The following is an 11,356-nucleotide window of genomic DNA, read 5'->3' as shown; positions in this document are numbered from 1 at the left end:
ACTAGCCAAATCATTAGTTGAGAGACCCATCAGTCGAATGACACTCATTCTGGTTTCTAGTTCTAGTTTTTAATAAAAAAGTTAAGGGAACACTTAAATCACACACCAGATCGTAATAAGCAAATTATTCAAGTTGATAACCTTTACTGATATACACCATATAATTTATTCAGAACAAAATGACCTAACAGTCAATGGAAACCAAAAATCATCAGCCTGTGGAGGGCTGTATTAAAAATCACACTGAAAATCAAAGTGAAAAAATGAAATCACAGGCTCATCAAAGTTGTATGCATTTTATCACAGCAACTCACAATGTGACTCAGAAGTGTGTGTGTGGCCCCCGGGTGCCTGTATGCACTCCCCACAACATCTAGTCATGTCCCTGATGACTCGGCTGATGGTGTCCTGGGGGAATCTCCTCCCAGACCTGGATCAGGGGATCAGTGAGCTCCTGGACAATCTGTGGTGGTGCTTGGTGGCATCAGATGCACCGATACACAATGTCCCATAGGCGCCCAGTTGGATTTAGGTCTGGGGAGCGCAAGGGCCGGTCAATGGTATCAATGCCTTTGTCATCCATGAACCGCCTACACACTGTGGCCGCATGAGGCCAGGTGTTGTCCTGCACCAGGAGGAACCCAGGGCCGCCTACACCAGCGTAAGGTCTGACAGTCGATCTGAGGATTTCATCCTGGTACTTCACAGCAGTCAGAGTACTGCTGGCTATGACATGGAGGTCTGTGTTGCCCTCCAATGATATGCCTCCCCAGACCATCACTAACCCTCCACCAAACTGGTAGGGGACCAGTGAGCTCCTGGACAATCTGTGGTGGTGCTTGGTGGCATCAGATGCACCGATACACAATGTCCCATAGGCGCCCAGTTGGATTTAGGTCTGGGGAACGCGAGGGCCAGTCAATGGTATCAACGCCTTTGTCATCCATTAACCACCTACACACTGTGGCCGCATGAGGCCAGGTGTTGTCCTGCACCAGGAGGAACCCAGGGCCGCCTACACCAGCGTAAGGTCTGACAGTCGATCTGAGGATTTCATCCTGGTACTTCACAGCAGTCAGAGTACTGCTGGCTATGACATGGAGGTCTGTGTTGCCCTCCAATGATATGCCTCCCCAGACCATCACTAACCCTCCACCAAACTGGTCTGTTGATGTAACAGGCAGCATAATCTTTACTATGGCATCTCCAGATTCTTTTACACCTGTAATGTGTGCTCAGTGTGAACCTGCTCTCATCTGTGAAAAGAATGGGACACCAGTGGTGGACTTGCCAATTCTGGTGTTCACTGGTAAATGCTAGTCAAGCTGCACAGTGGGCTGTGAGCACAGGTCGTACTAGAAGACATTGGGGAGACTGTGCTGGGAGACACAGCAAAACTTCTTGCGACTGCATGTATGGATGTGCCATCTTGGAGTAACTGGACTACCTCTACAGTGGTACAGGTACTGCGTCATGCTACCACCTGTGACAAGGACACTAGCAGGACACAAAACTTGAGAAGAATCAGTCATGATGGATAAGGAGAGGGCATTTGTCTGTGGCCAGCACACATGAAACCATTCCCTTTTGGGGGGGTTGTCTTGCTTTTGCCTCTCCTTTGCACCTGTTGTCACCTTAATTTGCACCAAAGTAGGTGAAACAGTTTCACAATCACTTGTGCTTCCTAAATGGACAGAATGATATCCCTGAAGTTTAACTGACTTGGTGTTATACTCAAGTGTTGCCTTAATTTTTATAGCAGTTTATATTTGCCAATGTGCGTCCAGGTGTTTGCTCATGTCCATTATAGTGTAATGCACAGCTGTTTCTCTTATGTTTCTGCAACACGGATCCATCCAAACTGGAATAGGAAGAAAACTAACTGTATTGGGAAAACAGTTCAATGAAGAATTATAAATAAGAAGAATCATAAATATATATTCATATCTTCTCAGTTCAAGCTGGCAAACATCAAACACACAGTAACTACATGTGCTGTAATTAACTGATGGGGGAAGCTATAAACTAGGCTATAACCATGTCAAAGACCATTGTTTCAAAAGAAGTACAAGTGTGCTGCCTGTCTCGTTATTCTGACAAATCCATAAGGCAGCCCAACACTATATATATATCGTCAATTTCAATAGGTTGCAATTGAAATCTTGCATCATAATCAGCTGTCATTCATTGATTTTTAAATGTTTCATATATTTATATAAGAATGAAAAGTCAAATCATTGCACTGAACAGCCGAATCTGAGTCGACTAAAAAAAATTCTTAGTCGGGTCAGCCCCATTTCTTTGTGAATCCAGTGTAAAAGCTTGGGGCAGTTGTAGGTTTCCACACCCAGTTTGTTTTTAATCCCACAGATGTACACACTTCTCATTATATTGTATTTCTAAGAAATTCATTATCCTGTTTTGTTTCAATATACTGTCGGTAACCTTCTGAGCCTTCATCACAACCTTAAAGCTTGACAAAAGTAAGTAAAATATCCATGCTAGCAAGTGAGGTGGGTTGTTTTGCTTAATCGCAAGTCTTGTAGGGTTGGTCTGCATTCAAACGGAAGTGGTTTTCTCTGTAGCAATTTATAGGGGCAGGAAGTTACAGCAGCACATGCTGATAAGACAAGCCTTAATGTTGAAGGTGTGACCCTTTATTTTCTTGGCCAAGTGAAAGTGAAAGGATACTGTACTTTAAGAGACTGACTTGGTGCAGCAGACCATAACTGAAAATAAAGGTTTGATTACACCACTGTTTGAAAATATTACTGATGGAAATCAGCGTTTAGCATCAGAAAATCCAACACCATTGATGTAACTGTTGTCTAGTGGGATTCTCTGTATTAACAGACTTGTCACTTTTGGAAGAAATGTGTAATCTAATCCTGTGTTGTAAATTTTTGTGGTGGGATAACCTTTTTTGTTCTAATCTGATCACAGCCTGAGCCTTTAATTACAATGTTCTGGCTTCTCATAACAACCATCTGTTTGCACTAGACACTAGCCCCTTTTACACAGAGATAGTGGAAAACTGCCGGCATTTTGACTCTCCTTCAAGGCAGCTTTTTTGATTTAAGCTTGTTTACACAGAGATTAAAACACTGACAAAATGCTACTCCTGTGTTTCTTTTACCCAGCTGCCAGAATCCCAGTACTAGAGAAAGCTATCCTCCATGCAATTCGCAGTCAATCTGAAAACAAAAACAGGCTGTTGTCTGATTTTGTTTAGATTTTTTTTTTAATGGAAATTGGGAATTACAGTAACCTACTATATAGGCTATATGCATCCCATTTCAGGTCTGCGTAACTCACACACACACACACACACACACACACACGCACAAGGTGCACCTCACCTCAGAACAGACTTGAGCTGCGTTTTGGCTGCATTCACACAAAATCCTGCCCACAGGGTTTTAAAATGGTGTAGTTGTGTTTGTTCTGGATTTAGAATGTAACCACAGTTAAACAACCAAAGTAAAATTTTAAAACTCTGATACACTTTCAATGACCCTGCTCTCTCTCTCTCCTCATTCACTCTCTCTCTCTCTCACACGGACCTCCAACCCCACATTCCGCCTTGTCCCGTATATACAGGAGGTGGGGCAAACTTGCCTCAGCAAAAATAGTACTGTAAAAATGCGCTGCTGTAAAAAGAAAGCTCTCACACACACACACACACACACACACACAGAGGTAATACAAGAGCATGTGCAAGAATACCTGCAACCACATTCTTCCCAGAACACCCCTGTAATAGAGAGTGAAAATTTTCTTTTGACCACAGGTTTCTGTATGAGTCAGACAGCCTCCAGAAGGATGGATATTATTGTTGGCAATAGTTTCATGTAAATGTGAACCCATCCCATTAGCCTGTAAGGCAAAGCAAGGAGCATCTCATTTCACACCATCCGACAGTGATCTTTTCAATTCCTCGAATACTTTTTAACAGTCTTGAGAACAAAATGAGCATGAACTTGACTCAGTTTGCTGCAGGTTAAATGTGCTGGAAACCAATCGTCAGATCATCATTACAGCGAGGGACTGAAGGGAAGGAAATGTGAGTGGCCAGTTATAGATTTGAAAGCAAAATTGTTATTTTTCTGTGTTCAGCTCTCCCTCTCTCTCCTAAAAAAATAACTGTTTAAATGAAAAACACCTCAATTATGTTTGGCACATACAGTTTATTCAGATTTCATGTTTCTTCAGAGAGATCTCACCTAGGTTTTCAAGTCCCAGTCTAAAAGGACATGGTTTCAGTGAAGACGCTGCACCTGAACAATAGCCCTCGGCTATAAGAAAACCAACACCACCACCCACGGAGCACAGCAACACAAGCCATGGAGATGAGTTAGCAAACAATGACATGGGTGATAATTAAAGAGGGTGCTATCATACTGTACGGCGTGCATGCCAGGACACGGGTGGAATTATCTTCACCTTCTATTTTAGACTTGAGTCCTCAGACAGATTGACAAAAAGGCTGAATACAGACAACATGCCTTTCTCTCTGCTGTCCATCAGTGCAGCACAAGTGCAACTACTGGTATGAAACACCAGCAAGTATGAAAACCCCTGCTACGCACTGTGTTGGTGTCATTATACGCAACCTATAGGGCAGCATGAATTTAATGCAGGGGATTTATCCTACATGTAATTGTGTGCGTGCGTGCGTGCGTGCGTGTGTGAGAGAGAGACCAACAGTGCTGAAACCACAGCATTGCTATGGTCTTATAGTTCCTCTTCCAGGGTGCTGACCACATAATAATGATCCATGTGATGTCATTGTTCTACCAAACCAACACAAACTATCTAAACTATTTTTTTGTCCAAACCATGAGATCAGAGCGTAAAGCGTGCCGTTTGTTTTGTATCTTCCAATAACAGGTTATATTTAGGTTTATTTGAGTTCTTTTCCCTAAAAGTGCAGCGTTATGTGTGACACAACAACAACTCGTGAGTGCACTGTCGACTTCTGCTTAGCAGAATGATTTAAACAGGTTTCACAGAGAAGGACAGGGGGATGAGGTAACGGTCTTCAGTGAAGTACTTCAAGTTAATCCGAATGCATGTCTCTCCTGCCACATGTCTGGAACAGAGTTGTCTGAACACTACTGAACCTCAGTTCTGGCCAAAACAAACTAACAAGGAGTAGAAACTGGTGGAAAACTTACCTCCTCTACCGTGAGGGGCATGCATATCCTGTATTCCTTCAGCAACATCTTACCCCGTTGCGCGTCTCTTGTATGTATTCACGATGTATCAAACCTGCCAAGTAAACGTTCCCTCCGCCGCCCGACGGGATGTGAGTAATATCTGGAGATGTGTCAGCGCATGTGGAAACGGGGGCAGTTCGGGTTATGAAAAGCGCCCCGAGTTTGGAGTTCTTTCATCTGAAACAGCAAACACTCTAGGGTAAGGAAAGTGTCGGTACAAATAAGCTCGGTTCAATATTGTCCCCTCCTATCACCCTGATGTGACAAGTTACACGCAAACAGCGCCAGACAGAACCGGAACTGGATTTCAAAATAAGAATTTAAAGTTGCACAAATACGGGTCATATATCAGCCCATTAGCTCGTCTTGTAGCCTAGAGGAGCCTGCAATGGCAAAATGTAGTTTTAAGAGCTAACAGACAAGATAACTCACTTCATAAAGACTTTCAGCAGAGTGGGTGATGAATTAGGCTTTGTTTAATTTATTTGCTGTTCGTTCAGTAAATCTCATATCAGTTTCTAGATAGTAGCCTAAACCATGAATATAGTGTGTTCCCCTTTTTAATCATATCTGTTCTACATAGTCTAATTTATTATGCTCTAGCTTGAATAACATTTGTCGAAGCATCAGCCTGTATAGCTTACTATCTTATAGTTTATTAATCCATACTAACTAAATACACTAAAACCATTAATGATGCTCTGAAAGCTCTTCTACAACCTCAAAGCTCTTCTGACACAAGGTGTATATACTGTATTTATAAATAGATTACTTTGCCTTTTTTCTCCTCTTCTCGTTCCTATTTTAAATGCACATATTTTCTTGCTGCCTTCCAAAAGCACATTGAGATTCTCTGTACCAGAGTCATATTCCTTGTGTGTTTAAACATACTTGGCCAAAAAACGTGATTCTGATTCTGATGTTAGCCATGGGCCACCTGGACAACAAATGCCTACCAATGATAACATGCATTAGTTCCTAAATTAAAGCTGATGAGCTGTTATGGGCTTCCTTTAGCTAATGATTTGTGGACAAGCAGTGATCTTTTAGTTTGCTGAGGTGTTTACTGATTAAAATTTATATCGACTGGCTTACATGTGTAGGCTATGTAATGTATATGTAGGCCTATGTAGGAAAATACTTACACTGTTACTATTAAACAAACTGCATTTTCTGTATGTCAATCCCAGTGTTATTACTCACTGACCTTTCAATCATTTTCCAGTTCCCTCTCCGAAAACAAGCTTTGGACACGTTCACTACACTACAACTTACTTTGAAAAATGTTTGACCGGATATGACAAAGCCTTATGCCGTCTGGCTACTCGGATAGCTTAGAAGGACACGTTGAAATTCTTGATAAAGAAAATATGTGGTTTTCAACGTAGTGTTATGTGAAACAGCCCCTGGAGCTTTAAATGTTAAAGTTCTTGCCTTTAAAGTTATAAGGACGAAACTACAGCATGAGTCGGAGGAAAGGGAGGCTGTGGCTGTCTTCTGTCTCCGCTTCTTCTTCCTGTACATGTAGAAGCAGCTTGCAAAGGAATCGGAAAATTTAAGCGGTTAACAGAAGCCCCAGCCCCCCTTTCCTCCTTCTGCGAGGCCCGCCGGAGCTTGGTGGAAACATCGGTCGATTCGGTCACGGCACAGGAAACATCACTTCACTTCTGAACTCCCCTTGTATCCGTCTCACCCCGTTTTCTCTCGGCCTTGCACATACATTTGCCACTTCGCACAAACACATACGCGGATCGTGTCGGCCGCTTGTTCTAAAGTAACAAAGTTGTGGTTTATTGGCAACTAGTTTAGCATCAGCAGGAGCATTTGGACAGTGACGCATTTTCTGTTCTTTTGGCTCAACTCCAGCACACTGGAAATGAGACAGCTGTAAGGTTAAAGTGCTGACCTTCAGCTTTAAAGGTATGGGAGGGTGTCTACGTATTGAATGTTTTAGTAAAGTGCAGCAAACGTATCCCACATGATAACCAAGGAGGTTTGTTGTCGTTTTGGATGTTAATGTTTTAGTAAAGTGCAGCAAACGTAGCCCGCATGATAACCAAGGAGGTTTGTTGTTGTTTTGGATGTAGTTTAATAATAAAAGTGTAAAATGTTTCTGCTAAGTCAGTCAACAGACCTCTGTCCGACTTAGCATTCATTTCACATGCTGAAGATCACACAGAAAGTAAAAAGCCCCCAAACCCGCAAGAAGTAGCCTAAAGACAAAAAAGCCCCACTAAACAACACAATGGGTCTGCTGTACTTTGTTGCCTTCAGTTGGCAAATATTCATTAGGATGACTTCTGTTCATAGTGGGCCCTCTAAAATCAGGAGACTGTGTGAATAAGGGTCTCACTTGGTTTATTTGATGCTGACATATTTATTTGGGCTTAAGACACACTTTAATGTCATATGTTTGTTTTCATATCCAGTAAGCCAGAAAATGTGGAGGACAGAGGCACCATCACAGAAACCGCATTAGTATAATTTACATACAGTAAACAAATGTAAATGAGGTCTGCTGACATTGTTATGTAGTTTGGAGCTGCCTACAGTTTGGGATTTCCCCTTGTATATAACGACTTTTGCCATTACTGTCCAAGCATGAAAAAGTGCTTGTCTGCTATGGTGTATAGCCTTCTTGAAAGTACAGCTGAGTGACAAGACAGCCCACTGTGATGATAGTGTTCTTATGAATAAAATGGGTCCTGCAGAGTCCTGCTTGTCTTGACAAACAACAAAAAAAAAACAAGGTACACATGTTAATAAAGAGTGCTGTTAAATTAAGGTAGAAGTTGTAAAATTACTTGATTGATACCTTTGATTTATTTGGGTTTGCTCAGCAAAATCCACAGTCATATTTCTGTGATGAATATTGACAAACAGTTTCTTGCTCTGTCAGCAAGCCTTCTGCTTTGCTGTTCGCAAATATATTCATGCCAGGGTCACAAATCTGAAACAGCATTTAAATTTAAGCTGTCCATTTAATGTGTGAGCAGCACTGTAAAGAAGGGACATTGTTTAGTCAGTCCTTGGGATACTACTGCCTTTATAGGAAGAAATAATTTACAAAGAATTAAAAAAACAATGCCATGCAAACAAAATATCCATGCAGGTTTGGCTAGTTTGTGTAAGTCTGTAATCTTGTTAAAATTAGTGGTGGGCCATAAGACTTAAATGAATAAAATGCATTATAGGCTACATAAGTGTATGTTTCTTATAAAGGAAGAGACAAATACGTCATAGTTAAATCTGAGGATAAAGGTTCGAGAAGCATTTTACACACACCGTTTCCCCCCCATGTTTTTCTTCAGGCAAATTGTTTCCCAACTCTGAATAGTCCCAATGACAGCAAATCAGATTCATACTCTAATTTTCCCATGTATGTTAAATCGTCTAACACTGTGTAGCAGCACATTAAATAGACATTATGAATTAAATCAATCATTTTCAGTGAAATAATTTATATAATAACACTCCAGAAAGCTAGCCTCAATGCAGTAATGTGTATATAAATACTAGAATCACATACATGTAACCAAAATGCAAAGGTTGCTCAAGCTCAATGAAAATAAATGCTGATTTCAGAAAATACTATCACTCTAGGTAGCTATTTAGTTTCAAAACAATTAAGCAGTGGTGGAAGGTAACTAAATACATTTACTCATGTATTCTACTTAAGAACAGTTCTGGGGTATCTGTATTTTACTTGGGTTTTTTCATTTTCTGCTACTTTATACTTCCCTACATTTTAAAGACAAATATTGTACTTTTTACTTCACTACATTTATTTGATAACTTTGGTTACTAGTTACTTTTCAGAATCAGGTTAACTATATAAAATACAGTATAATCATACGGCTTTATTGATCCCTGGAGGGAAATTCACAAGCTACCCAGCAGTAATTCACGTTATAAGCATATAGTTAAAATGAGCTACCAGCTGAAGCATTATATGTGATGTATAATGCATCATTCATTATAATCCAGTAATATGATTTACACTAATGTAAAATTCCCCATTTCATCATAATGAGTACTTTTATTTTTAGTACTTTAAATATATTATGATGCCAATGCTTCTTAAGTAAACAGTTAGAGTACTTGTTCCTCCACTGCAGTTACGGTGTGGGTTTATATAGGGCCAAAGTAGCCACACAGTCACACAAGCTTGTTAGTATACAGTATGTGCTAGTAGATACAAGGTAGCTCTTATACTACAGTACTATGTACTACTGTATATTGTATATAGCCTTATATACTGTATATTGCACTATGCCATACCAAATTATTTCTTTGACTCTAGATTGAAGGGTTGATGTAGAATATCATGCACATGTCAGTGTGTGGTAGCTGAGGCCTGTGCATTTTTAAATTAAATCAGCAGCTGTAAAATTTCAGCTTCTACTATTGAAGTCTGGATTTGTAAATAACTGATTTGAAAAATAAAAAGTATACAACTCTGACCAAAAATGGAAACCCTAAGTAGCCACGAGGTCCTTGGACACCATCAGCATTACAAAAACATCTTAAGCCATCTGACAACTATCCAAGTTTTATATGCATTACATGTCTTAGATAAATAAGACATTCCCTAAAATGCCTGAAGACATTTTTATTAGAGATGTCTTCAGCCATGTCATCTCACCATTATGACAGTTTCATGTGCATTTTAACAAAGTTTCTATGCATTTTCTCTGACACATAGGGAACAACTTTTTAAAACACAAGGCCGTTTTGGTGATCTGTCTAAAACCTTAAGCTTAACGGCCATGCATGGGGACAGTGATGGGTTCCACATAAGTGATATCTCAAATCGCCATGACCCACTGATGACCTAACTATTTCAATAAGGTGTCTGTTGTTTATAAAGGCAATTAGAACCTAATATCATTTGAACTGTGTCAAGCATATCATGTCAAGAAAATCACACAAATGTGTAAGCTCTGAAATTGACAGTTCTGTCCCACAGTTTTGCAGAGAACCAGTTAGGTGAAGCGTTAACGGGGAGATACTCGGTTTGTTGAGACTTGTTTTTCTTCAGTGTGAGTTGTGCCAGGAATGATCAGCTCTCTACATCAGCTGAGATCAAATTTGTAAACCAAGACTAATCAGTTTCTTAAATACATGGCCCAGATACTGCTTAACCTGATATTGTCATCAATGGTATTGACAAACACAATACTGATGATTATGATCTTGATGATGGCTATTTGAGGCTTCAATTAGTCCTCTTCAGCTGAGCTATTCCTGGTGTTTTTGAAGTCTGAAAAGTGTGCTCAGAGCACTGACAATATTTTTTTTGCCTCTGCAATCAGAGCTCTTGTTCCATAACCTATTTGATCTTCCTCTCAGTGGATCAAAGTCATGTTCCGTTTATCAAGCCTCCAAGGTCTATGATGAGCCTACACTGGGATCAAACTGATTTCAGCTCAGGGCTTAGGGGCTCTCTCTGCCACGAGCAGGAAATCACTGACCCACATTTTCTTTATTTATGGCGGCAGCGGAGTCTTTCAACGCACTGAACTGTGACGAGAGGAATACACAAGGCAAACCCTGTAGCGACACCCACTGGTGGGTTGTAGCCATTGCACCTCATGTTCATTCATATCATATTGTCCATTCACAAAGTTCTTCATTCACCATGACCAAAGGCATTGGCCATTGCAGTGTCTCAGTGTGTGAATAAAAAACACCATAAAAGACAAAGAAAGTAAACGACAGGAGAGAGGGAGGGAGAGAGAGAGAGAAAGAGCAAGTGTGTCTGCCCCCATCCACAGTTAACTGTGACCCACTTACTTTACAGAAATGGCAGTTAATCAAAAAAAGTGTGGCTGACAAGCTCAGAGAAATGAAGTTAAATTTGAAAAAAAAAATCCAAATGCTTTAAATACTGTAGCTGTGTATGTTGCATGGTCACACTTTAGCCTACTGTGCTGATGTTTCACTAGATGGGTTTTTGAGGGCCAGTCCTATGCCAACTTTTAATTCCACTCCATCCCGGGCCCTTACCATTTTATTGATGTGTTCAGGATAAGTGTGACATTTTTGTGTAGGTTTTGTGTCATCTTTTTTAGGTCTACCATATGTATGAAGTCAAAGGTGATTTTAGAAAAAGCAAATGACATATGGGCATCATC

General features: G+C 40.5%; 1 protein-coding gene across 2 annotated transcripts in view; it reads right to left on the bottom strand.

The window, feature by feature from the left end:
- Positions 1 to 5,479, bottom strand: part of LOC109972004 (phosphatidylinositol transfer protein cytoplasmic 1) — a 79,394-nt gene extending 73,915 nt beyond the window's left edge. The window contains exon 1 of one of the 2 annotated variants that reach the window (XM_020620589.1): positions 5,178 to 5,479. In XM_020620589.1, coding sequence (XP_020476245.1) covers positions 5,178 to 5,225 — 48 coding nt within the window. In that variant the 5' untranslated portion in view covers positions 5,226 to 5,479. The remainder of the gene's footprint in view (positions 1 to 5,177) is intronic. The other variant, XM_020620587.1, reaches the window with a different exon arrangement.
- Between the last annotated feature and the right edge of the window lie 5,877 nt (positions 5,480 to 11,356).

This window comes from Monopterus albus, unplaced genomic scaffold, assembly GCF_001952655.1.
Source record: "Monopterus albus unplaced genomic scaffold, M_albus_1.0 scaffold242.1, whole genome shotgun sequence".
Classification (NCBI taxonomy): Eukaryota; Metazoa; Chordata; class Actinopteri; order Synbranchiformes; family Synbranchidae; genus Monopterus; species Monopterus albus.
This window is presented reverse-complemented; position numbering and strand designations above follow the sequence as displayed.